At 46.0% G+C, this 28,000-nt stretch overlaps 2 protein-coding genes across 26 annotated transcripts in view; one reads left to right on the forward strand and one right to left on the reverse strand.

Annotated features, from left to right (window-relative positions):
* Nucleotides 1-28,000, forward strand: part of PAK5 (p21 (RAC1) activated kinase 5) — a 312,051-nt gene that overhangs the window by 173,690 nt on the left and 110,361 nt on the right. The window lies entirely within an intron of this gene.
* On the reverse strand, nucleotides 956-27,983 carry LOC125182429 (dehydrogenase/reductase SDR family member 9-like). Of its 15 annotated transcripts, none has more exons than XM_048060822.2 (5): nucleotides 26,871-27,402; nucleotides 21,091-21,541; nucleotides 16,441-16,560; nucleotides 15,163-15,266; nucleotides 956-5,366 (listed from the first exon to the last, which is right to left on the reverse strand). In XM_048060822.2, the coding sequence occupies exons 2-5, from the start codon at nucleotides 21,258-21,260 to the stop codon at nucleotides 5,266-5,268; spliced, it is 495 nt and encodes a 164-aa protein (XP_047916779.2). In that variant the 5' UTR covers nucleotides 21,261-21,541; nucleotides 26,871-27,402; the 3' UTR covers nucleotides 956-5,265. The 15 variants fall into 15 exon arrangements, 9 of the variants coding, with proteins under 9 accessions (XP_047916779.2, XP_047916773.1, XP_047916780.1 ...); XM_048060823.2 differs by lacking the exon at nucleotides 956-5,366 and adding an exon at nucleotides 5,390-8,577 and having other exon boundaries at nucleotides 26,871-27,400; XM_048060818.2 differs by lacking the exon at nucleotides 956-5,366 and adding an exon at nucleotides 12,521-14,218 and having other exon boundaries at nucleotides 26,871-27,403.

Here is a 28,000-nt window from a genome sequence, read left to right on the forward strand (position 1 = left end):
ATTTACTCGGGCTCTAAGCTGTTTTGTGCCATCTCTTTGCACTGTTCAGGTCCTCAGTAGGCATGGCCTAATGGCACTTAACACCTGAAGTGGCTTGGAAAAGGAGGTTATGCTTTGCAGCTGGGAGACGAAGCAGGGAATGGAATAGTTAAACCCCAAAAGCTGTCTTGCTACCTGTCCTCAGCAGCACTTAGTTGCTCGTGCTCCATCACACTGGGAGATGCTGCCCTTTTTTAGCCTTCAAAAGATCTCTCGATGTTCCGCAACCCCGAGTCAAAAAGCATTCTCTTTACATTTTAAAAATATTAGGCAACCCTCAAATCGTGAGAGTTGATAACCATCAGTCCTCCCTCCAGCTTCCCTGCCTGGTTCCCTCCCGCATAAAAAGATGGGGAGGAACTCCAGCTTCGCCTCCTCCGTGCCTCCTGCCCAGCTCTATTCTGCCTCCGCCAGCCTCTGTTCTCTCAGCTTTCTTGTCCTGTTAATAACCCGAGGATCACAGGCAGTGCCTAAAGCACTCTCCTAAAGCACAAAAGGTGACCCTCCTAACCTCTCAATCTTATGCTGTCTCTACTCCAAATAAATTTCAAAAGATATTAAAAATGCGGCGCACAAATGTGGCACGCTCTCATCTGAGAACAGGAGCAGTATGTTGTCAGAGCAACAGAATAATTTAGCCTGAAAGTTGTGGATGAGAACTGTAAAAAATTATCCTGCCCGGTTAGAAACTTCTTGACTACCCAGTCCAGTCAAGGAGGCCACTGAGGTCTCCAGTACAGACTCGTTGCAGCTTCTCGGTTTGTTGGAATGCTTTTCTCTGGATGCATGTTATCGTGTGTGTGCATGTGTTAATATGCAGGTGGAATTAATAACTCTGTGTTCTGTCTAGTATCCAAAATCCCATTTTCTTCTTTAGAACTCATTTTAAGTAAAATCTCTACGATTTTATGCCTGTCTTAGTATGTTCTCCCTCCTGTGTAACTCAAGTCAGTTGTGGCTTTCCTGTCGCAAGTTTAAGGAAAGGTCCGGAGTTCAAGGAAAGAGGTGAGGAAGTGAAAGCTGCTGGAGGCTGGTACTGCTGGGGGTCTGAACAAGTCTGCGCCTAGATCATGGCCAGGTGCCTTCCCAGGAACAGCCCTTGCGAACCTTAAAGCTGTCCTCTGGGTCACCCAGTAAGTTTCACACTGTGAACAAGTTGCTACAGTTAAAACAACAACAACAACAAGACGCTTTCCTGAGGCTTCAAAATCTCTTCTCAGGTGACCAGATACAGTTAGATACAGTTAGGTCTACAAAGGTGCTGCACTGCTGAGGGTCACAGTGGCTGCCCTTCTTCCACACCCTGGAAAATCAGGCCACTTCCACAAATTGTGGCCAAATTATGCATGAAGGCATTTACCATTAGGTTCTTCTTGGAAAAATCACTGCTCAGACCTTACTAATGCTATTAGTTACTGCTCTGAAGCAAATCAGATGGCAAAAAAATGATGCTGTAAGTTTCTTGTTGAGCAGGGGCATGTTGCCATGTTGTCCTCACCCTCAGAACATGGAAGGAATTTCTAAAGGACTGCCAGTTTGTTCTCAGGCAGTGTCTGGAGAGGAACATGGTAAAGGCAAGCTGGGGAAGGACTGTGCTCCTCCAGCACACCCCAGGACATCCAGCTCGACCCCCAGGGGAGAGAGATCTGCCCTTTACCTAGTTCCTGAGCAAAGGGTCAGTGGCTGTGGGGAGAGGAGCTTGCTTCAGGCTGTTTAAGCAAAGTGTTCAGATCTCCGTTCAGCCTAACTCCAGGAGAAATCCAGCTGTGAGGGAGGGGGCAATGAGCTTTTCTCTGCCCTTCATCCCCTTCTTGTCTATTTTCATGCCTACTCACCTCTGTTTATTTTACCCATTCCCTTGCTGTTCCCTCAGCTCCTCATCTCTCTCCCCCTCCTCTCAGTCTAACTGCAAGTTGGAGCTGTCTCAAGATTTGCCATCTGTCATGCTCAGTGGTACCCACTCTCAGTGGTGGGGAGGAGGAGTAATGATATTTGATGTCTTTCTTACAGCCTCAACTCTCCAGTGTCATGTCAAAGTCATTATTCTTTTTATTTTCTGAAGCGACGATGAAATTGATGCCTCTTCAGGTAACTGCAAAGCCATCTGTGGTCTCACAGGAGGCATTTTGGTGTGAAGTGTCTCTGTCGCAGCTTCAGAAAAATGCTGTGAGTGTGACCAACTGCCTCCTAAAAGCTCCAAATAGCCAAACGAATCTAGAAAACGATAAACACAGCCCCCTCTTTTGTTTAATATTCTTGTGCTTTTGAAGCCGGTGCTATGATGTCCAGGGTGCAGGCTCAGGACTTCTGACCAGCAGGAGCTGGCTGTGTTGCGCTCACTTCAGCATGAATGCGACTCTTCTCTTTGCTCTCCTTTGTGCCTCGCCAGCTCAGGCTCCAGACCTTTAAGCTCAACTCCTGCTATCCTACAGGGAATAGCATAGCATGCTGCTGACCTTAGCTAGGACTTCTGGTATTTCTACAGTGAAAACAATGCTTATCTAACAGGAAAAAAACACTGAACTCTTCCTGAAGCAGCTCATCTGGATAAAAGTTTGCATTCCTGCCTTCTGATGCTAGCACATAAATGACACTGCTTGCTGCAGCTACCCATGAGCTGAGATCAAGGCTGCCTCTGCAGACAAGCATTTCAGCACTGGGCAAACTAGCTTTCCAGGAAGAGAATTAAACCAGTGTATTTTTGGTGCAGTTAGACAGCCAAAGACGTTCTGAACAGAAACGCATGCAGTTTTTAGAGCTGGCAAGCTGTGCGTCCTAGTTCAGGACGCAGCCAGCGAATGCTCAGCTATAGTGTCAGAGGAAGAGAGGCTGTCATTGCATGGAATTAGATGGGAGCAGTTGCATGTGGGCTGTGCATGGGGAATATCAAGACTTTGAAGACTAAGCAGGATGTCTGGTTCTGTATGATGTGATGAGTTGTATTAAAATCTTGTTGCACATTTTTGTAAACTCGGACTCGGTTGATAAAACAGATTGAGGATGCCACAGCATAAGTGTTAGCAAATTTTAAAGTAATTTTACCCAAACATCCCACACCAAATTTACCCAGAATTATCTTTCAGTGTTTTTTTTAAAGTTATGTAGTAAGGGCCTGAAAAAACAGAGGGCACGTTTACATTGATTTGGCTCTGCAATGTTCACAGTGCAAGAGAGACAGTGCGAATGTGAGAACTGACTCAAGCTGCGATATCCTAAAAGAAGATAGATAAGACGTGCCAGGACCTTCCCTCCTTTCCATGTATTAGCTTTTGTGTAAGAAATATGTAGGTTTGCAGGTTGTTTGGATCAGCAGAGCAGAATGTTGACAGGACGGTGATTCTTGCTCCTGGGAGCCGTGTCCGGGAAGATGCATGTGCCAGACGAGGCCCACTAGATGGCAGCCTGGGCAGCAGAAACCTGGGGTCTGTTTATACCAGCAGATCATCACCCTGTGACCGTGCCACCTGTCCTCTGCAGGTGAAGGTGGCACCTGCTGGGGCCCGGACAGCTCGGATAGGGATGTGCCGGCGCCCACTTGCGCCGCAGGGTCCCCCAGGTGAGGCAAGCTGAGAAGCAAGGAAATGCCCCAGTGAAGCCAGGCAGGCTGGGGTGTTTTTGAGGTGTGCAGGAGAGCTGCATCCCTGAAAATGCAGAGTCTGGAGCGGGGCGTGCAATGAAAGAGGCCCAGGAAGCAGCAAAAAAAAATGCTTCGTGCTGATTAGTGGCTAAACTGCTGTCAGCCTGCAGTGCACTGAATGCACACGAGCACAGGAGGGTGCTGCTCCTTCTCTGCCTTGCATAAAGCAGTGTCTCTGGTCTCTGCTCCTCGGGGCCATTGGCCTACCAGCTCCAGCAGGGCATATCTTTGTTCATCCTGGGACAAAGACGTAGGTGAGGCTAGCCACAGATGGGTGCATCTTTGTAGAGTAAAGTCACATTCCCATGAAGACAGGTTACACTTTCAGGTTTGCCATCAGTCTACTGGGTAAGCACCCACCCAGCAGGTCCGTCAGCCTGCAGAACGGTGTCCTAAGGACTTACTGCCAGCACAGGTGAGGGTGCGGGTAATTTTACTGTTATCTCTCACTAGCTAAAGGCATAAATCAGAGGGCTGATGGTGTGAAGGCCAGTTGTCCTTGTGCTCAGTTGTTCAAGGACAACCCTGAACATGGCACACAATTTGCCAATTCATCCAAATGAAGGATCCTAGACACTAATTTCTACTAGAAACAGCCCTATGGGAATTACTCGGCATTTTTTAATTGAGTATCATTTGTCTCTAATTAGCAGTAGGATAGCTGATAGCGAGGGTACAAGGAAGGGGAAGGAAGTGGCAGAGAAGTGGCCTGAGGACACAGAGCAAATCAGAGACCTGCTCTCCTTGCTTACAAGTCTGAGGTGCCCTTTGTGCAGAATGAGCTCCCCTTGAGGGGAAGGTTTGCTTTTTTTTTTCTTTTTTTTTTTAAATAGAAGTCAAAAGTCAACTTTGTGGTAGAGTTGGAGGGCTGCAAGAGAACAAGAGAAGGAGAAGAATTGTCGACAGTGTAGGGGACTTTTAACAGGAGGAGCAGATATTTAAGTTTGCTGCTGAACACACTGGTGCAGTTTGAGCCCCATGCAGAACGACTCAAGAGACACCAGCTCACCCACCTGCACCTGGTCCCAGATCTTGCTTACACTGTACAGAAGGAATTAATCAATAGGTCTGGTTTCCTACTAAAAAGTAAAAGCCCACAGAAAAAAAAAAAAAAGGCTTGGCTTCTCTGATATCGTTCAATCTGCAGCTCCCCAAAGTGCTACCAAGCAGGCAATCTGTAAGCAACTGCACAGGGTTCCCTTCTCGTCTCTGCAGCAAGTGAGAGAACGTGTACAGCCAGGTGTGTGCTCAGAGTGGGAGGATGTGGCTGGCAGGACCAGGTCTCTGTCCATAATGGGATGTAAATGTTATTCTTCAGGGCAGTTTCTAACCCCTTTTCCCTGCTCAGTCATGTAGTTCTAATTCAGTGAGAAAATACAGGAGCCATTTTTCAGAAGCTGAATTTACCCAGAGCCCTCAGCTGAGCAGTTTTCCTGACTCAGGGGTCTCTCCCTCCTCTAACCGTTGCGTCACAGGTAAGAAATTGTAACTGCACTATTACAGAAGTATGGGGGCTCATTTCTCCAGCCGAGGCAGTGCGTAGGAGATCATTTGGACTGGCACCCTCCCAAGCATAATGTATTGAAATGTCATTCTGCTTCGGGGTGAAGCTTGCATTCCTCCCAGTTTGTCCTCTCCTTTGGCTTGCGGCATCTGTGCATCGTGCCCTCATCTCTTGGCATGCAGGTGCCTGAAAGTGTAGAGGAAAGTGCACTTGTTAATGCTGGGAATCTGAAAATAGTCTTTTAAACCCTAAAGGTCTTTTTTTTGCTTAGGTCCTACTGCTTTGTTCTTGTCTTTGTGCAAATACCCACCTGTGGAATGGGCCCCCAGAGGCAAGGGGGCTGCCTTCCTTGGGGCAGCACGATGAATGTTCAAGGCTGCTGAGAGGACTCCAGCTGCTCAGAGTCGCTCTTCCCCAGGTCATTTTTAGTGCTCCTCATAGGGATCTAACAGCATAACGTTAAGCACTTGGAAGTTAGGATTTAAGGTTTTAACGATAAACCTTGCATGTGGATTTTGACCATTCCCTTACTCTGGCATTTGCTTTTTATTTCTGGCATGTTGCCAAGGGTACCTGAAGACAAGGGAACATGAATTTGACTCAAATTCAGTGTGCCACAGAGCTGCTCAGTTCTGTGATGGTGCTTCTGCCTCTGAAACCAGCTCTGGTTACAGCAGACCCCGTTGGCATCGCTCTGGTGGGGCTGTCCGCACAGCCGTGCTTTCAGATCCGTCCGAGGCGAAGCCATTGGGGTGCGCTCAGCCAGCAGGGAGAACATTTCAGGGCTGAGTTCTTATCTGGGTTGCTAAATACCGTGTTTCTAAAAGCTAGGTGTCACATGGAGGCTGTTAAATAACGAATGCCAGGATGCACAGCAAAGTGTTGACACACAACAAGCACCTACTTCTCTGCCTAGCAGCAGGTGCAGTGGGACAGAGCTTACCTAAATTTGCTCTGCTACTTTTTTATAGTCAGCAACAGGCATTTTTGGTTTTGCTTTCTTTCATTATATAGCTTCTGATAAGACTTTGTTTTCCTAAGGGAAATAGGAAGGAGCATTACTGAAAATTTCTGAAGAAAGTTAGAAAACAACCTACCTTGAACTGTGATCGTGTACGTCGCAATGCAACGTGGGCAAGGTGGCACCGCTGGGAGCCCAACTTGCTCTCCCTGTTTCTCTCCCTGGCTGTGCGGGGCAGCTGGAGCAGAAGTGGTTCTGGCTCCTGTGGGTTGCCCATCCCTCGCCCCACAGATCCACCAGGCAGAACTGATGAACGACTCCAAGCTGCCCGTAAGTGGGCTGGAGCTTGTGGCAAACACAGGGGAACTGAGCACCAGCATAAATGTCTCCCTCTGCATAAATACTCAGTATTCAGCATGCAGGTAAATGTAAAAATGCTTTTTGAAGTCAAAAGGTATTCTCGGTGTTCATGAAGATAATCACGCATCTGAGTACTTTTTAGGCAGGGAGCTAAGGGAAAAAAATACAGCTTAATATTGCACAACAGGGGTTTTTGGTTTGCTGGTCTCAATTCCAGTTTTATTTTGTTTTTCCTTAAAGCCATGTGCTAGCAATAAGATTTATGCTAAGCCTCTTCTTTGGAGTCTCTTATTGTCAACTCCTTTTCTCTTTTTTAAGAGGTGAATTTATATACAAATTTAGCCATTTGTAAGCAACCAATATATTCAGTAAAATTTCTCTCCATGGTACATTTATGCTGGAAATCAGAAATGAGAAACTCAGCAGTGCCAGAGTCCTTAGAATGCTGTCCCTGTTTGATTTCCTTCTAGCCTGAATTTTCTTAGCAGTTACATTTGGTTTTCAGTTATACAGTGTACTGGCTGATGAATATTTAACAAGTTTTACATACATTTCTTGGTTTTGCTTGTACAGGCTTTGCTTGTACAGAGAGATTTTTTACAGTGCCCTTCTTGGTGCCCTCTATTCCTTTTTTTTTATTGTTTCTAGGTTGTTCTGAGAGACAAGTGACAGTGCGAGACAGGAAGAGAATGATTACATTTTGCAAGGAAATTGTACAGAGTAGAAAATCAATAGTTAGATGTTCCCTGGGACTGCCTAAAACTTCTTTGAAGAATAATTAGCTTTCAAGAGAGCTCTGGTAGCTGGAATTCCTCCCCGGCTCTGTATGGATAAGATAAATTTAGCCTGGGATAAGCAGTGTGCTTTGAGGGCTCTTCGCTGATCCGGGGAAGTGCTCTGTGTGGTGGGGACGAAGGAACGAGCTAGGAGAGCTGTGGAAGAAGGCCCGCCTGGCCGAGTACGTCCAGAACCAAGCAAGGAGCAGTGACAGGAAGCAGGGAAATGGAGCAGAGCAAGAAGTGATTTGATGGCATTGTGACGGAGCAGAGATGGGTGACTCCACAGATGGAAACGGTCTGGCTGATGAAGCACCACCAGTCAGCTCAGGGGCCGGGTTTAAGCCAGATGCCTGACTCGGGGATCAGCAAAACCTTCCTGGAGTTTGAAGTTGGAGGAGAGGCTGGAATGCAGCACAGGGCTTCTGTCGAACCCCCCTCCTGTGTGCTAACCCCATCATGTGTTTGAGTGTTTTCAATATGCTGCTTCCTCCACGGATATTGCCACAGGTAATCCTACAGCTGGGAGGTGAAGTGCAGGGTTTAATAGCTTTGTTGGTTGGAGCTGAGCTGGATAGAGCTGATCTATGAGTGAGATTAGTCCAGCTCTCCACAGCTGTCAGTACTCTGTCTTGCAAAACCATAAAATACCCTTAAAATGCACAGAAAGCTGCTGCAAGAGGTATTGCTAGCAGTTTGTGGTAGACTAAGTGACATCTGATAAATTCGTTAACTCCCTAGATGAAAGGACTCACAAGGCTTAAAAATTTGCTGGAGGCATAATGCTACTGATACTAAGATAAGGGAGACTTGAGAAAGACGTAATAAAACTAGATAATAAAGCAATAGCAACAGAATTCATCGTGGTGGAGATGATCGCAGGGTAACAAGGAATGACTTCTGCTTTTTAGCTGTCCGTGGGGATCGATGTTTAATATTTATTGGTATTTGCATTCATAAAGTCATAAGTGCTGTACGAAGATGTGCATTGTCTTTGTTCTGCTTGGTTTGGGGGGCTTCCTTGATGTGTCTATGGTTAGGAACTAGAGGAATATCCAAGCACACGTGTAACATTAGCCATGTGACTCATCCTCTCTGCAGCCACGGATGTCTCTCGCTCTTGCCATTAAGAGCGTGCTAAAGTGGTCTGTTGGAGCAGAGCCCGGCACTACGAGGTGCGCGTTCGAGCTCATTGGTACAGAAGTGGTGCTAACAAGCAGGTCTGGAGTTACAGGCCTGTCAGCTTAGCTTCAGTTCCTGGAAAAATACTTGAACAAATAACCAAACTGTTTGCGAGCACCTGGAAGAAAACAACAGGATGAGTAACAGGCAGTGTAGATTTGTTGTTTTTTTTTGAGATGCAAGAGGTTCAGAGCAATCTAATTTCCCCCCTAACTAGGGCAACATGCTGACATTACTTTGTCTTTGGGAGCTGTTTCATATGCACTCTTTTAAGGGTGGCACAGAGGAAAATACCTGGGACCAAAGCTGGTGGCAAACTGACAGAAGGAGGTCTTTGAGGGAGGTTCTGTCAGGGCTGTTCTATGTGCACGTCTTGCATTTCTGTATGTGATCTGGCTGATAAGAAGAGAGGGCTGCAATTTCAGTTTGTAGCTGACACAATGTTGGAAGAGGCTGTGAGCACATGGGATGGGATTAGAATTCAGTATGCTCTTAGCAAGCTAGAGAGGTGGCTGAAAAACAAGACCAGCTTGCCGTTCAGGTGGGACAGTGCACAGTCCCTCTGCTGAATATAAATTTATGTATTGCAACACTTAATTTGGGTTATTATATAGTCCTAACAGGTTGGAGAACAACGGCTACGTGCGTTGTTGATTTATCAATCAGGATGAAAGATTTTGATGGCTTAAAGCTGACTGTGAATAAACAATGCCATGTTGTTGAAGAAAGGGCACACACCAAATGTGCGAGCAGCACTGTCACCACTGGGACAAGCACAGGGAGGAACATGGTAGGAGAGTGCACAAAACAACCAGTAAGCCCCAAGACCTAACCTGAATCTCACTTGTTAATTAGCACGTTAACTAAAAGCTGTTGGCGTCATCTCACTTTGCCTCAGCCCCTGAATTTTGCTCATTTCAGAGGCTGATGGAGGAAAGTAATGCAGAGCAGGCTTCTTCCAGCTCTCCAAAGCGTAGAAGATGGCAGCCTCATAACTGCAGACAAGCTGATGACTAGACAGAGATTTTCAGCATCTAATGGTCCATTGAATGCTGTTAGTGTTGTGAGCATTTGGGCTCTTCTTTCATCTACACTCCTTCATAGTCTGCTTAATGTTTTGCATCATTTTTTTCTCCTGTAGTTAATTTCTGGATTCGCAAGCTTCCTTTTTATTTTTACTCAAAGGTAATTTCTTCCTTACAGCTGTCTGCACATAACAGCTCCATTAAATGTGCAAGTAGGAAACTGGCTATGTGATGTTTCACTTACATGGGATTCTGTAATCATTTTTATTGTGTTCTCTTTGAAAGCCCTGCTCCTGTTACCTGCAGGACCTGGGAATTCTCTTTATCTAGTCATTTACTTATTTTTAAGAAAATAGATATTTAAATCTACCAGGACATTTTAAGTCAGCTTCTTCTTGCTTCATCCCTTTACTTATTTATCACAGAGCACTTCTTAGTCTTTCAACTAAGAAAACGCATTCCTGCATTCAAAAACGGGAGTACCACAAATAGGGAAGAACAAAGATAATTGACTTTTTGCTCAGCTTCTACACTCCTGTTATGGACAAATTCCCGCGAGGAGAGTTCCCCCAAGTTCTCCTCTTTAGGAGAGCTGATTAATGGAGGGAATAACCCGCATCTGATGCTCCTGACCTGAATTTCCTGGCACCAAACTCAGCCAGGCTTTTGAAAGGTTCGGGTCTGTATCTAAGCCATGAGTGAGAAGTTTAACTAATGTGAGATGGTGGCTCAGCAGAGTTACCCAAAGTTCATCTGGGGGACAAACACAAATGGCTCCCAGGACACTGCATTAGGACTCCAGCCACCTCAGCTTTGTTTCTGTCCCTATGTCAAACTCCATGAGGTTTCCGTCAGTGTAACCTGCTGCCTGGACAGGGGGTCAGGTTCTTGCATGGGCTGCGAAGGAAGCAAAGGAGTCAGAGACCTCTGGTGCTGACACAAAGCCTGCTTGATGCTGGCTGCGTGGTCCTGGGCATGACAGGTTTGCTGTTATTCCAATCCTCCTCATTGAATTACTCTTTCTATGTTGCTGAGTTATCAGTATCTGCTTCTCTTTGGATACACTTGTGTGGTGAGAAGCCTGAAGCTCCAGTGGAAAATGGTATTTCAGGCCTTGGCTTGGGCCTGATTTGACCCGTGACACTGTGCACTGCAAAGTGCATCCATGTGGTACAACAGAAAGGTGCTTTTCTTCCTCTTCCTTCCAAAAATGTAAAAATAAAATTATGCAACCCAAGAAGACATACTTCTTGCAGTTGTGTTTTTCTGTGTTTCTCAGAACTCATACAGCAGTGTTGCCTGTAGTTGTTTTTGCTATTTTTTTTCCCCTAGGAAATGCCAAAATAAATCAGACATGTTACAGCCAACTAATCCTGTGACTGCACATCTCAGCGTTCCTGTGTTCTGGAACATGGTATCCGGTCCTCGGACAGACGCTGCCTGTGGCATTCACTGCTACAGTGATGTGTCCGCATCTATAAATGGCACAACCTCTCCTGTCCCGAGGTCACTGGGGACAGGTTTTTGGGTGGGATAAAGTCCCCCCTTGAGCTCAACAAGGGGGAGGGATGGTCTGCACACAGCTCTTCCTTTGGGGGCTTTTTGTTGGGTTTTGTTGTTGTTTTCCCCTTGCAGTCATCAATTTGAAGATGCTCTCAGCTTATTTCAAAGCCAGTTTTAAGTCTTTTAAATTAGCCTTTAAACTGATAACCCAACAGGATGTTTTTACATGCTTTTAGCACTATCCAGAGAGATGAAAGCAAAACTTAAGGCAATCTTTTTCTCTGCCTAAAATCAAGCTGAACAATAAGGATTGTAAGAGGGGCCTGTGGCTCCAGAGAGCATATGCTATGTTCTATGTTACAATAACAAAAATATAGCATAAATGACCTGGTATGAAATAGCAAATACAACTGCTCTGGGACAAAACCCAGCAAAGGTGCTGTGGCACCACCAGCCTCACCCAGGGCAGCTCTGTGGGACTGGTGCTGTCCCACCCTGCCACCAGCACCCTGCCCAGCTCTCTGTGTCTGGCTGCTTTGTGTATTTCACGTATCCTTCGGCATCTACTTAATGAACTCTCAAAGCAGGTGCTGCTGCTAAGCGATTGCATTAAGGAAAGACTGTGTGTGAAGTGCAGGATCCAACTATGTGTCATCTGCAAAGCTTGAGGAGTGTTGGCCCACCTCCAGCATAGGTGAGAAGTGTCCCGTGTGTGGTGCAAGTGGTGCCTCGGAGCACAGCACCTCTGCGATTCACTTGTGCACACAGGGCAAGTCCCGCATGCCCCGAGACCTGTCACCTCCACGTCGTGTGTGCGGGGAATCCGGCACAACCAGCACACACTGGTGCATGGTGGGGTTTTCAGGCATTGGGGAATCCAGGTCCTGGCACCAGGCTTCAGCCCTTGCTGTTTTGTGGCAGAAGGCAGTGGGCAACAGAGATGCAAACAATGCTAACCAGCACCTTGATCGTGGCAAGTGCGTGAGAGGGTTCAGTAAATGTTTATATTGATTAAACTATTAATAAAGAAGAGCAGATCCCTTTATACTTATCGTTATTGCATTGCTTTCCCACCCTCTCCTCCCTCTTTCTCCTCCCCTGAATGTTTTTTCTAGAATACAGTAAACACATGTAGGGGATGAAATGTTCGCATCTCAGGGACCCTGGCTGCCTGGAAATCCTCCCAGGTATTGGCTGTGGAGACATGTAGTACCTTTACGTTGGGCTCTGGCTTCAGTGCAGCTATTTATGTGGCTAACCTCTGCTCTGGAGAGGGCAATCTCCAGAAAAGTGCTTGAAAAAAAAAATTGACAGGTATTGCAAGTAAGAGAATGGCAATGCTGAGGAGTATTTATCCCAGGGGGATGCTGTCTTAGTGTTTTTTTGACAGGCATACAGACATCCAGGAAGGAAGAACATCAATCAGATTCTTTATTAACATATTTTTGAATGGTGAAAACATGCATTCATGTAACCAGGATCCCTCTGATTCTCCATCATCGCTAACATTTCGGTATAATTTTATAGTGTTGCCCAGACAAAAGTTATACTTTTGTCCAATTCTGTGCTTTCTTAAAAAGGTTAAAAATTATGGAAGCTTTGCAATGGAGGTCGAGGAGAAAAGGCAGGTCTTATGTGATCAGTTATTTCCATCCTGCGTTGTAGGACAGAGGGCTTGGTGCTTAAGGAAAGGATTGTTCTCTTTGAATAGATTTTAATTACTTTTTTATTTTGAAATGGTGAAAGTGATCTATTGAGGAATACTTGCTGCAGTGTTTTTTTTTTCTGAAAACGTTCTTGGAGTACTTGAAAACTTGGAACACTTGCAGGGGTTTCTGAAAACCTTTACTTTTAACGGCAATAATTTAGGGATGGGATGGGGGGAGGTTTTCCCAAAAGGTGTTGGTAAAATCTTTTGGTTAGGCTTTAGGTTTTTAGGCTTTAAGATCAAGTTACTTTTTTGTTATACATTGGTGATGAAATACTCAGGTCTGTTTAAGGAATTCAAATCCCTCGTTCCCACTCAAATTAAAAGCAATGAGGTGTTCAGATCCCTTAGTCAGCTTCAGGAATCTTAGTCTATAACTTCAGTGTTGGTTCAATACAGATAATTTGTGTTAAACACATGTTTAAGTGCAGCTACGATATAATTTATCTCATAGTGGTATTTCCTCAGTCAATTTTATGCTTGCACGCAGTAGTTCTCGGTATTCTAATGGACTGGGAAGCTTTATAAAGAAAGGTAGGCCATCCTCAGGTCCTTGGGCAAGCAAAACCTCCAGTGAAATCCTGGGGAGCTTTGTTCGTGTAGCATCTCTAGGGGCAGACTGTGAATGCTGCTGTGCACACAAGTAGGTGTTGGCCTTTGAGTGAAGGTCACTATGGGGGGAAAGCAGTACCGTGTAGCAGCCCACCCAAGTTCCCTGCAGTAGACTTGGGGAGAAAATGCTGGTTATCAGCTGCAATTGCACAGGGTTATGTGCGCAGGATGGGATGACGCAGTGAGGGAGCTGAGAGCTCTGTCTCAACACTGGGTTCTGGCCAAAGGAAACCTTTCCGGGAATATTCTGCAGAATATATGGCACTGGTGTTATTCATATAATGGGCCACTTGCCAAATGCATAAACACTAAAACCGCAAGGTTTTCATTCAGGAACTTTCTGCTTTAGCCTGTTCTCTCTCAGTGCTTTGATGTTCTGGAATGAAAATACTTGTTTTCAATCTGGCTGGATACCAAGCTGATTTAGTGTCTTATAGAAGCCGTTGTGAAAGCTTTCTTTTTTCTCTCTGGACACAGCTCCTGGGTGGGTGGCATCTCTTACCATCAGTTGGACAGTTCTGAGTTGTGGCTTCAGATAATGAAAACCAAGCCCTAGCATTTCTCTTCTCAGCAGCATTTTTCCTTTATTTCCTTTCACTTCACATGTTTTTTCTTTCTCTGCATGTATCCCAGTGCGTACAGAACAGTGTTGTACTGTACACCCCAAATCTTAAATTGTCTTCCTTACAGATTAGACTTGCAGGTGAGTTAGAGATCTGTCTCACAGTTCAGGAGTTGCCTTCTGTCTTCATCTGCAGAGTTTTTCATTGTCCTGTGATTGAAGTCCCTGCTTATATTCTCCCCTGCCAGGAGTTTGTCACCTGTGATCCCAGCCGTGCTCCTTCCTGCAGCGTCTTCTCGCGGTGCCGTTACAAAATCAACATGTGTTGCTCCGTGGGTTTCCTTCCCTGCTGAAAGACGTTGGGAGAGCTGTAGCTGTTCAGTGCCGTTCAGTCATTTCATCTGGCTTCACTCAGGCTAGGCCATTGCCTGCTCTCCCTCCCTCACCATGCCTGCACTGTATCACTGCCCCTACAGCTGCCTCTGCTGAACGTCTTGCAGCGCGGGGAATGGATTTTAGCTCCGTGTAACGTTCAACACAGCATCTACAGCAAGCTACATAGCTTGATCCAAACTCAGAGAGATCAAAGTAAAGGTGCTACAGAGAACTAGGCACTTGATGGGAGAGGTTCAGATGGAGAGCCAGGGGCTCTTCCCCCTTTTGCAGGAAAAGGTCAGACCAACCAGCTGGCATACCTGGGGATCCTTCTCACACAGTAGCTTGCTTTTTTTTTTCCCCTTCCTCTGTCCTAAAGCCTGGATTAATAACTCGGGTGAATCACAGCTGGCTCTGGGTGCTTTGTCTAAAGCAGGGACATGCAAGAGTGCACTATTTCAGTTGTTCTCCTAGGTGTGTGCCAGACTACCTGTAGCTCGAGCCATCAGAGCAGCAGAGAGAAGACAGGAATGGGGGCAGGATGATCCAGCAATGCATCAGCTCGCTTTGCACTTCAAAAGCAACTACCGTGAATCTTAAATCCCAGCAAGATGCCAGAGGGCGCCTAACACTCTGCCTCTGATAATTTGGCTTGGCGTAACTCCCCACGTGGCTGGCTGCGTGCGGCTGTGCCCCAGGCTGGACTCCTCAGGGCGAGGTCAGTGTGGAAAGGGAAGGAAAGGAAGCGTCCTACAGGTGTCAGCGCTGGAGGTGCAGGAGCTGCTCCGGGCTGTGCTCCTGGCCCCCCAGCCCTCTGTGTCCCTGTGCCCTGTCCCAGCAGCGCTAAGAGCTGGCCTTGTGGGAGATGCTGGCTGGCTGTCAGGTGTATGTAAGTGAGCCGTGAGCATGCTGCCTCACCTCTCAGTTTTTGGGCTTCAGGGGCACAAGAAGCTGCAGAGCTCTCTTCTTCAGGGAAGTCAGGACACAGTTCAGTGGGCAGAAGAGGACAGCGACACAGAGGGCTGCAAACAGAAAAGTGATGCTGTTTCAACCACTAACCCAGCAGCAAAAGGAAACATTAAACTGTTCAAAAAACAACATCTGGAAAGCATCTTCAGCCCCGATGGGCTTTGGATTACCAAAGCAAACAAAAAAATGGCTGGGGGTCAGGAGCAGGGCGATGTCCAGAGTAAAGATAGAGGATTTGGGAAGCTAGGTGGTGGTTTTCTTGGTTCTTTGCCCCATCTATTTTTGTGACATGCTCCATATCTACTGCATATCACCTGGAAAAGGAGAAGATGCCCACTTGCTTTCCCATTTCATGAAGGAGAGCTTGTCTGCCTGCTCTTCCAGCTTTTTGTCATCACTCTTTGCTAAGAAAGGAAAGAGCACCGGGATGCTGTGGCTGGAGACATCTCCTCGAGGCCAGAGTGTGCCTTAAGAATCGAGGCTCTTACAAGCCTGAAGAACACTTCAGAACAGTGACAAGTCTTGCCAAGGAGATTTAGCATTCAAGGAACTATCATTTATAATACAAACAAATTTATGATGCGACTAATCTGCTTATTTACATGACACATTCATTTGTAGTTAAAGTCACACTTTAATTAGCTGGTTATTTCAAATTGGGAAATCCTCCTTCCAGTGAACAGCTAGCCCTGGTAACACACCTCTCTCAGTGAGTGCTAAGGCAGAAGTATCTTCTGTGTGAACAGCTAACCATTTGATAAATCCCAGTGCTGCCAGCTACTGAATTGTGTTTCGTTGATAGGAACTGCGTGTTTCTATTTTTTTCATCCCCAGAGGAAAGAGCTCAGGTGGTTCCCAGGACAGGGAGGGCTTTGCAGTGCTGATCCTGCACATAGGGGCTCTCTACTACCCAGGTAGTTTTATTACAAGCCCAGTCTGGAGAGCAAGAGTTTTCCAGAAAGCTAGCTAACAATTTTGGTTGGATTCAGGTTTTAAGCTGTCAATCACCAACCCCTGTGAGGCTCGGGACGTAGAAAAAGGACTTTGCTTTCAAAGATATTGAACACTTAGAGACACTCAACATGTTTTTAAAACTGTTTTTTAGGAAAAGAAAAAAAAAACCACTTATTTGGTAAATCCCTTTAATGACATTTCCCCCTTCATCTAGACATTGCTGGAGAAATGCAGTGTACCCAATTGTACTCGACTTCTACAAGTGCTTCCTACCTGGACTCTTGAAAACCCTTTTCCATGTATAAGAGGTTTTTCTCTCGGGTAACCTGCATGTGTCTGGTTCCTCTTCTTCCCAAATCAAGATTGACGGCTTCTTCATCAGCCCGTACATGCCTGCCAAATTAATAGGGTATGAGCTAAGTTTACTCATACAGCTCATTCTTGAATTACGTCACGACATTCCTCTGAAGACATAACGGGTGCAGATGAAATATAGCACTTTTAATTACTCCAATTAAAAACTTGAATATAACAAGCTCTGTAGCAGCCATCCATGCCAGGGATTAGGAAGGCCATCTTTTGCAAGACTTATTAGAAACAGAGCTAATAGAGCTGGTCGAGAGACAGCTATTCCTTCCCACCCACTGAAATTTGTTGTTATGTGTTCCATTGGAATTCAGAATCTTTATTTTTTTACTAGTTATTTGAAGTTATTTTTATGAAAGCTTTGGAAATGTTTGTCAGTTGTACAAAGAGGCCGTACAGAGTAAGTAGGAAAAAGCCCTATTGTATGAACAACCTAATGCACGTCAAAAAGCTTAGCAACATGCAGTGATGTCAGATCATTTGTACAAGGTCAAATCAATTTTATGACCAGCCAAACATTAGCAAATTTTTTTTCTTAGAATCAAAGCAAGGACTTTCCAAGAAATACTCGAGGAAAAATCAAGTGGCATTTATTAGAAACCGTCACTCGCTGAGACTTGTTCTCTTTAAGAGAAAATAAGGCACTTATTCCCTTCTTAATGGTAAGCTCTTGCATCTGAATATCATCCAGGGACAAATTCAGGTTTAAAGTTTTTCTACCTCATTGGGCAAAAGAATCAGAACTGGGGCCTGCTTGTCTGTGCTATAGAGAACTGAGGGGTGACTTTTATCAGTTTGCTTACCTAGCCTCAAAATAGAGTTCCAAAGGGCTGACCCATTAAAAATATCTACCTAAGGGACCATATTTCCTTTAAACCCATCTGCTTGAAATTGTCTCCAGACAGTGCACGTTAGGGAAAGGGTGATTGCTGGTTAGAGAGTTGAGAAAAGAGTGACCTGTCTTGTCTTGCCTTAGGGAAAGAGAGAGCTGGAATGAGGTTTTGAGGGACAATATTGCCTTGGTGTCCTAGGGAGAGCCCAAGGAAATCTCTGGATCATTTTTTGTGGCCAAGAATTGGCCTTCTCTGTGGAATGTGTGCTGAGAGCTGTGCAGGCATCTGAAAGCTGGAGCAAACCATGTGCTCAGCTCCTGTTATCTGTCCGTTCATGCCGTAATGCTGGCCCTGAGAAAAAGTGACTTAGTCTCAACATCTTTGATACACATCTACCCCAGACTGAACTGTCTATCCTGCTTTTCAACTCATTACATCATTTTCATATATCAGATGTTTATCATATCTCACTTAATTGTGCCCGATGCATAAAGCTTGGTGCCAGCTGTATTTCAGCTGTGCCTGGGCTGACTGCCTTCCATGGGCAACCCTCTGGGAGCGGGCAGAAAGACACCTCCTGGCCCTGGTACTTTGCCCCTCTGCTTCTCAGAAAAGTGCAGTGAGACTTAATCTCATTTTACCTGTTGCCATGTTTTAGCTGCAGAGTCAATTGCATTGCCTTGTTTTGCATCAGACTGTGTGACTCCACAGGATTGACACAGACAGACATGACCTGTGCCCTGGAGCTGAGAGCATGAATAGAAGATCTGCTAGAGGTGTCTAAAGAGAGGTGCAGAGAGCAAATGGGTGAAGGAAGCATTCCTCTTGACACCTCCTTTTCCAGTACCTAAACATTTGGGGACTTTGGGGTCATGTTCTTTAAAAGGATGTCATTTATTCTCATCTTTCTGCCTGCATTTTTATTTTCTGGACCTTTTATAAACAACATTAAAACTTGCTGTTCTTGAAGGAATAGGGAAGAAGGGAATGGTCCCTCCCTTTACGGGCTGTGACCTGGTAAATCAGTCACCACTGCGTGCATGGTTATGGGAACTGCCTAGGAATTTTCCATCAGTGTGTTTACTCATTGGAAAATGTGGTCTCCATAAATTGAAAGCAGGATGGAAATTCGAATTTCTGATGAGGACTAAAAGCTTGCCTGATTCTGTGCGAATCTTGGGCAGCAAGAAAAGAGAGAAAATGCATTTTTAATATATGCAAATATCAAACCACAAAGGTAGCCAGAAGGAAGGAGGGGAAGACACATGACCCGAAAGGAGCTTTAGCTTTACATTAATGACATCTCAATTAATTTCACGATGACTGCTTAAAATGGGAGTGGGGAAAACGAGCATCTAGTGGGGGACAGGCACTTGCCCTTTTACAGTAAAAGGACAATTCAAGTACCAAATGGGTTTGGGGGCACTAGAAAAATTTAAAAAATAAATTCTGGATGTTTTTTGGTTGGTTAGTTTGGGGTGGGTTTTTTTTTGCACAATTCCAAGGCCTAAATGGACTTGCATAATGCATATGTTGAGTTTCCACCTTTTAGGACATGGCAAAATAAAATTTAAACAACACTGAGATACACGGGGAAAAGCCTCACGTTCCAGTTGCACACAGGCACCGGTCAGACTTAGACATAAATGTGGGTTTTGGCTACTGGCAATAGCTCTCTGATGACAAGCTTTTTTTCCAGGAGGAAATATTTTCAATAAAGAAAAATAATTTATTATCTATCCGTCTATTGTTTTAGAAAGTTAACTCCATCTAGTCTGGGGTTAGAAATGAGTGCTACCCAGTGTAGCTATCCGGTAGGGTCATTTCACGTCCCGAAGAGCAGCCGAGACTTCAGACAGCTGAGAGGTTTCAAACTGTTTGACCAAACCAAAGCGGAGAATACCTCTGGGTAATAAAGGCAGTCCCAGAAACTATGGCAAAAGGCCCAAGAACAGAAAGAAGGCTCTGGTTATGGATAATTTCTTCATAACAAATCAACTGACTAACTATAACAAAGCAGCAAGTCTAAGAGGTTTCCACCACATGCATTTATAATTCAATCAACCTGAAAAACAGGTTGATTGAAGCCTCTGGTGGCAGACCACTGCCCGGTCTAAACTGGTGCAATTCTTTCGCAAATGTTACTAAGTCAACCTCCTCAGGGTGCAATTCGCCTCTGTGCTGGGATCTGCACAGCTTCGGTAGCACAGACTCTACCTGTCAGACGTTTCCTCCCAGGGGAGGAATTCTGGATTTTGCTGGCACAATTCAGTGCCACCAGCAAAGCTGCTGGGGCTCAGCTGGGCCCGCCAAGTCCTCCGTGCTGCAGCAAGGAGGGCTCCGAAGGATTTTGTTCCTGCCCAGCTTTTCTTACTGAAAATGTCACAGCAATTCTTCTGTGTTACCTGGGAGCTTGCAGCATAGTAAGTACTGGGAAAACAGTTTATCAGTCTGATAGAGAATTTCAAGAGAGTAGATTTAAAATAATCTACTCAGGAGATCTCTGATAAAATAGGTAGTTTATTTGTGTGTATTAGGGAAGCATTTAATTATCACATACAGAAGTATTCAATTTTTATTTATGTTCAGTCTTACTGCATACTTTAAACTAAGTCTCTAAGTGTATGTCATAGAACTGCTCAGAAGGTTTCTACCTTTAAGCATTGTAACATGGGAAAACAGAATTCCAGATAACATTTTTCACTTGGTTCCCTTTCCCTAACAAAACCCTACTCTGGAAATTTTTCTGAAGGCTTGGAATGACAAAAAAATACAGATCCACACCCTTAATACTCTTTCTGAAAAACTGTGTTATCTCTAAGGGGAAATAAAACTGTACAATTCTTTGAGCTCTAATCCTGGTGTTTTACCAAAATATTTTTCTAGTCGGAAGCTGTCCAACTCTGGTTAATGAAAACCAATGCTCGGTTTCTAAACTGGTGCAAAGTTGAGCCCTACTTTGGGACAGTTTTACATTGGCATAAAGATTATGTTACATCTCGGAATAGTTCCAGTTACTTACAGGACCAGAGGTTAGTTTAGCATCATGCACAAGCGGTGAATAAATAGCCTCCCAGGCAAGTTTGTTTTTATTTTACCTTGCATCTCTAATCCTACCACTGCAAATGCATGAAAATGTGTTGTTTGTTTGTTTCAAGAACTATGTTTCATAAATATAGACATCTTTCACTTGATTTCTGGAAATATTCTTCGGCCTTGTATGACTTAATGATTGATGAAGCTTGGAAATTAAGCCCTCGCCTGGGGTTTGTTGTAAAATAAACTTCTATGATGGGAGCACAATTCATGAGCTAGGCGGGGGCAGAATGAGGAGGGTGCTGCTCTAGGATGCTACAGGAGGCTTCTGGTAGAATTGGAAGCCAGTATAACAAGAGCATCCAACTACCTGAGTTTCGTTTGGTTGTTTTTTTTTGTTGAAATAATGTACTTATTGCTGCCATCTGCAAACGTAAGATTTGGAAGAAAGATTAAAAAAAAAAAAAGGCAGTGGCAGCCTGTGGCTCTTTTACCTCATTCTCTTTCCATAGTATACTGGTGGTGAACATGGCAACATGCTCTCAAAGATAACCCACTTTTAATAAATAGCAGACCAATATACATTTTTAATTATTGCTTAAAGATCTTGGCTTGCAAACAGGAATCCTCCATCCAGCAAGAAAGAGAGAAACAAAGCGCTGACGTGCACAGTGGGGCTTACAGGTACCTGCTGCGTTTTACAACAAGCCGAACTCGTTCACAGCTCAGCTCCTGCTTTCCCTGCCCGCGTGTTTCCGCATGGCTGGCCCCTGTTTTGTCCTTCTGAAATCTTGATGGAGTTCCCTGCCGTATAAAATACAGGTCGGAGCAGCTGACCAGCCTGAGCCCTGCCGGCATTAGAGGCTGTGGTCATGTGGAGCCCTGAGGACTCGGCACAGGGTCTCAGGTGCTGGCCCCTTCCAGCACGCGGCCTCGCTCCGGCAGCAGCAGGCAAGTGTCAGCGGCAGCGATGTGGTGTGGGGACGGAGGTTGCAAGCCTGCATTGGGCTCTGCCCACTGGCGATGAGCGAAGGATGGGGACGGAGGAGGAGAAGTGTTGCTGCAGTGTTTCTGGCTTGTGCAACTCTTTAATCATGTTTTTTTATGTGTACGTCCAGGGTGCTTGGCAGAGAAGTTGTCTGTTGAAACAAGAGAATTACAAAAGCACTTCAGGGAAGAGAAAACCGACCTCCCATAAAATGGCCATAGGTGGTGATGTATAGCTTCTTTTTGGAGGAAGAAAATGCAGCCAGTATAGATGATGCATAGATTCATGTTACAGCTCTTATTCTCCCTTTCATCCTAAAATAAATAGCTCCTCCCGAGCTATAGTTTCAGAATGAGATCTGATTTCTCTGAGTAGCTGCATGGTCCTGATTGCTGCTGTATCAAAGTGCTTCTCTAGTTCTAATAAATCCCCAGGAGATAGGAAGGCAATACAGTTGCAAAACAGTTTTTCAAAGACTTCTAGCTAACCCACATTAAAGGCACAAAAACATAGCTACAAATATCAATCATTTGACTCATAACTCCAAACCTAGTCATTTGCAGCATGGAAAGTGGCCTGATTTATACAAGGTGGCCCGCCGTTGTTGTAGCTGAGTGAAGTTAAATAATGCAGTACTCTTTAAAATTGCATGAGTGTATGATTTCATTTGTCTTATTCATTCATAATTCCTATTGCCTGGTAGTTCAGTGCCGTCAATGATTATCACATCTCTTCGATCTGTCTCTGGAGCCAGAATGGCAGGTTGTTGTGGCTCTCCCTTGCTTGCACCACGCTCTAAGCCATGCTGTTGCAAAAGAAAACTAAACTTTCCCTCCGTTGAGTTTAGGAACGACTGTATGGCCTAGCCCTTTGTCTTGAGGTAAGCGTAGCATGGCTAAGTGAGTGAGGAAGGGTTATCTTCATATAAAACCATCTGATCTACTGCACTGCTATCCTTATGAAGTGAAAGGATTTGCACAGTGCTTCCACCGCACAAAGGAGCGGTTGAAATGTCTGTCTCCCGTTCAGGCACACGGTGGGCTCTCACTTTCATCTTCTCTCAATCACAAGAGTGCCTCCGTGGGCTAAGTTGCATGGCTAATCAAAGCAGGTGGGTGCTGAGGGAGAGGTGCACGGCAAATGGAGGTACCAGGAGAGCATCTATCACTGCGATCTACTGCAGAACAGAACTGCAAGAACAGCTTGTCCTTTAGAAGAGGCAGAGACTGTCCAAGAGACCATGGGGCTGCTAAAAGCCTTGGTACTTCAGTGCTCTGCATAGTTCTACCAGGGTCTCAGTACACGGCTTTGAGCAAGCGACTGCAGCTGTAGCCAGGCCTCCTTGTTCAGGATTAGCTGTACTTGCCACTGCTGGTGCTGCTGCCTGCAGATCTATTTAAGGAACAGATTGCATGAGTGTCCCCAAGGTACAGAGGGAAGTAATCAGCTCGATTAACTGAACCTGCCCATTTAAACTGATTAAATGGTCCAGATGATCTTGCCTGGACTGACTGAGGAAGAGGTCTTAACAGCCTCTGCCAGTAGCATCGTGGGGATGAGAACAGACGGTTGAGAACGCCAGCCCAGGATGTCCCATCAGTCCGGCTGTCCGCAGGGAGCTTTCTCCAGGCCCCCTGGAGTTCTCAGACTGAAGCTCTGAGAACAAGCACTGCCTGCTGACCTGAAACACCCCGGTGAAGTGCAGGGTGAGAAAGAGTCTTTCAGGTATGGGACCTAAGATTATTTAGGAATCAGTGTTACTAATTTGCATGTTTTTTCTCTTCTTGTGAAAAAAGTATTGACTTCCCTATTTAACAGATAAGAACAGAGGGAACCTGGTAAAGTACCAAGGACCCTGATAGTGGTCATGTTATAGCTGAGACTCAGGTACAAGAAATGAAATTCTGGCCCTATGAAAGTCAGCAGGACTCTTGCAAGCAACTTCAGCAAAGCAGGGATCTGAACAAGCAGAGGAAGATTGTACTGTGCAGCATCAGAAGTCACCTCTTTTGAGACCTTCCAGAGGAATGGAAGAAAAACGAGAAAAGGGAAAGTAGATGGCACAGCTAGGAAGAGCAATGGTTGGCAGCACAAGATGAAATACTGCAAGGAGTGGGAGAAGAATGGGGAGAAATGTGACAGGACAGTGGGAAACCAACTTTGAGTGCTCCCTGAAGTACGGACAGCGAGAAGGGAAGTCCCCCAAATGCTCTGCCATGACGGCTGCTCTGTGCTTCGGTGGCCATCCACAGACCTGCAGATAATATAAAGGCAGGCAGAGCTCAGCCTGGAGCACAGAAAGACTTGAGGGAGGTTAAAGTCACCACAAGGAGGAGATTGTAACCTCAAGATAGCAGAAGTGGTTTGGGAGCAGCTGAAGAAAAACATAGTTCAAATAATCTCTAAAACACAAGTAGGCTGAGGCTAGATTGAAACAGCAGTTTCTCTACTCTGTCTTGTTCCAGCACTGTAGCGTGGGGAGTGAACTCTGTGCAGGCTGGCAGGGCAGGGACACTTGACAGTTTTTTGAGGCTTGCACTTCTTGGCAAAGCCCAAGGCAGTCACTCTTCGGGCAGGGAGCAGTACATATTAATTTCGCTTAGCCCCATGCCTGTTGTGCTTGTGCGTGTGATTAGCTGAACGCCAACGTGCTGCAGCAATTAATTAGATGAGCACTCCGGTTGTCTGAACTCTTCTCGCGTTGGTCTGCTGGGCCTTGCCCATCTCCACATCTTTTCCTCCTTGTCCTGCCCCACCCTCGCCGCAGCCAGCCCTGAAAGCCGTGAAGCAATTGCCAGCATTTCCAGGCAACATGCCCAAAGAGCAACACGGCGCAGCAATTTCTCAAGCAGCTTGATCCCAGAGCACTTGGATGCCAGGCCAAGAGCTCTCGCAATGTCTGATAATACACGGCCAGCTCCCGAAGGTGAGCAATTAAGACTTGTTCTTTCCCCCTTTCCCCCCTATCTCTTTGGCCTCCTGGTCGCAGAAAATTTAAACATCTGATCTAAAGGCACCACAAGCTAAAAAGCTGTAAGAACAAAAGACTTATTATGAACAAAATTAGGCTATTGCAAACAATATATTATGAATTTGGAAGAGGGCTGGCTTGCATTTCTCTGTATCCTTGTGTTCTCTTTACACCTAACAGCACCTTAATCATTTGTACTGCGACCTCAAAATAAAGGTCTTAGCCTACCTGGAAATTTAGATCTGTGGGTCTGCACCAGGATAACAAATATGTGATTTCAGTTGTAATAAGCCTTTTAATTCCAGAAGGAACTGTGGCTAGGGGGTTCTCTTTTCGTTGTATCACTTTGGGAGTGACGCATTTTGCATTTCAGAAGCTGTGCTTATATCAAACAAGTGTCTTTATTTACACAGCAGAGTTATAGCACTAAAGACTTCCCATGGGTACCAGCTATATAAAAACAAACAAAAAATACACAATCAAATATGAACATTCCTTTCTTTGGAAACCAAAAGTTGCATACACATGAAGTGTGTAAGAGAAATCTTTAAAAGGAAGAAGTTGTATGATTGCTCTGCCATGTCTTGTCCCCACAATGCAAACTCTCTTCTTTCCTGGTCCAGACCCTGCTGACCAAACTGCACGTTGCATGTGGGGACCTGCCACTGTCGTCTTTTGATTTGGTTTGGTTTTAATTGTTTTACTACCAGTCAGCTGCTGGCAGGTGTTCACATTCACCCAGCCCATGCCAAAATAGTACAGCAAACCTTACAGAATAAATACCAGCACTCGCTTGAAATCATTAACACGGAAAAGTAAGAAAAGTCTGAAGTTTTGTTTGTTTGTTGTTCCTTAAATTCCTGGCACGGTGCTTTGATGTGCTATGCAATTGGGTCAGCACATGGGAAATACGTTTTAATACATCCACGTCTATGATGTGAACATGGTGCAGGAGATCCTAAGTGGAAAACAAAACCTCACGGATCCTACAATAGAGATCCCTGTCAAAAAAAAAAAAAAAAAAAAAAGACTTGGAAACTTGGAAGAGCCTTTATTTAACCAATACCATGATCAAAGTAACCTAAAGAAAAAAAGATATCGCTGGGCCGGATCCTCCTGTAGTTAAAACAGTATAGGCCCCTGGAGCTGTACTGGTTGAGAAAGTCTCCCTTACTGGTTTGCAGAGCAGGGCAGTGCTGGTGCTCAGCCCCGTGAGCTGTCAGGCCTTGTCCACGCAGGCAAGTTTTACCAGTACAGTTTTACAGGATCCGACCACAGGCACTTCTGGTCTGCTGGGTGCGTCTGAGGAGGGAAGCAGCGTGAGGCAGCCTGTGCCGCTGGGTCACCGACAGCTGCAGGTGGCAGCCGGCACTGGCTGGGGTTCCCTACCGTGTCTCTGGGGGGTGCCTGCAGCAGGGGCGGCTCCTGGTGTGTGCTCTGCCTTCCAGCACGGCCTTCCTGCGCAGGGCCTGGGAGCACAGAGAGAACTTTCAGCGCCGGGCGGCAACGCGAGGGGTCTCGCTATTTCTCACGGTGAGAGACGGATGCTCTCAGACTTCAGCGTGGTGTTAGCGGGCAGAGAAACTGCCTTGGGAAGACCTCAAGGGGAGCCTCAGAAACCACCGAGCAAAGAGCAAGGAGCAGAGAAATAGGTAAGCTGGAGAAGGAAGGAGGCGGAATGGGGAAGCAGCGAGGGAGCTTCACTGCTCGGACATGCCTTGACTAGGTTTATGGAGGAGGAGAGGGCTGGCCTCTTCCCTTGTAACCCCGCAGCCCTGTGAGCAGTGAGGTTACAGCCCGGCCAGCGAAGGCTGAATTTTCTGTCACTCCCAAGTGGCTTCGAGGACAGAGGCTCCCAGATAGCAGAGCTAATTGAGCGGGGGCAGGAACCAGCCTGCCCACCCGCACTCTTCATCCCGCACCTAGAAAGAACAGGGGATGTTCCCCAGCAGGAGTGCTTACACATGTCCCCCCGGCGGCTCTGCAGTCGCTCTCAGTCCCGTAGCCCCACAGAAAAGGCAGCAGCAATGGGGTTCAGGATGTCCCAGCCTGCCAGCCAAAGCTCGGGCCTGGCTCTTATGAATCCCACAGCAGGCAAGGAGCCAAGAGGAACCTCAGGTTTTCTTTAATGCAGAAGAAGTTAAAAATCAGACACAGGTCACTGTCCAAGTCTCTGCTCCCCTTTTCTCATCCCTGTGTTTTCTCCCCATGGTAAGTCCAGCCCTCTGTGCCTTGGTGGGGCCTTCTCCCCCTGTTCCTTGGCCTACCTTGCCTTCCTCCAGGGACTGGGGTCTACTGGGGCCTTTCACAGCCACCAGAGTAGGCTCTTTCCCCTGGAAAAAGCAAAATTTTTGTTTGCACAAGAAAAAGCAACGCAGTTAGAGTATATAGCCCATTTCCTAAAGCATTCTTGCCTCCCTTATTTGCTGGTGAATTGCAATGACCTCACAATCTTGCGCATTTTGATATATACTGTAGGCGCAATCTGCAAGTTTGCCCTCAGAATTACCTTTCAGGGACAAGTGGCTTTCTATGAAGGTTTTCATTGTCTTCTGATACTCATCATCAGTCATGTGGAGCTGTGCTACCTCCATGCTCGAAGAGCACTCTTCTTTCGTAGTTGTCCCCTCCTCTCGAGGACGCCAGTGCGCAGCAGACACCCTAAAACCTGCTTTATCCAGGTTCCTGGCAAATGTCCTCCCAATGGAGCTGTTGGACACGAGAATCACAATTGCTCTCCCTTTTACGTCAATGTTCTTCTCCACAATGCCGAAGGACAAGAAGATAATGCAGCAGGTCAAAAACGCGATGGAAACGAATGCAAAGGCATAAAGGAGGCAGGAAAGGGTCATTGCAAGAAACAAGTCTATGGCCAGCAAGACCAAGTGCTGGAAGAGGAAAATCATCATTAGAAGGATTAGCCTCCTCCTCACACGCAGGCGAGCTGAGAAATCTGCGAGGAGTCACCGCATGCAACCACGCTGTTATAAAGCCGGGCAGCGTTGCGAAACGTGCGGAGGCAAGGCAGAACCCCCCAGGGAGGATGAATCATTGTCTTGGATATAGCAACAACGGAGATTTCCAAACCGCACACGCTTTCAGGAGAGAGCAGCACTCTGTTTGTCTTGGCTTTGCTGCGCACTTGGATGCTCTACCAGGCTGAAATTTAAGGATTCGTTTCGTAAGGGCATTTTCCCATGTGCCTTCTTTAGGGCCAGTGGTGTGCATAGGGATTTCTTACAGCACTGTGTGCAAGGCTTTGGGAAGCCACGGAGTGGAAATAATCCCCATGTATCTGCTTGGCACTCTACAACTCTTTTAAATTAACCACTCTCACTACTGCTGTAAAGCAGTCTCAGGATGCCTGGGAAAGGACCCAGTTGGACACAGAGCTGGAAACTCTGCCCCATGGCACCGCTCGTGCTTTGCTGGGAGTGGTGTGCTTCCTGGCTGTAGGGACAGCGCCAGCCCAAGGGGACTTGGTTCACGTCAGGGACAAGAGAAACGAGCTGGGTGCCCGAGAAGGAGCTTCTTCAACTGAGGACAGGGATTTCAGGCTGGGTACTGCTACCGCTCTTGCTGGCAGAGTGGGCAGCAGAGCAGTGCCACGGAGGGGGGTGCATTTGTCACTGAGTGGGG

This window comes from Anser cygnoides, chromosome 3 (genome assembly GCF_040182565.1).
Source record: "Anser cygnoides isolate HZ-2024a breed goose chromosome 3, Taihu_goose_T2T_genome, whole genome shotgun sequence".
NCBI classification, from domain to species: Eukaryota; Metazoa; Chordata; class Aves; order Anseriformes; family Anatidae; genus Anser; species Anser cygnoides.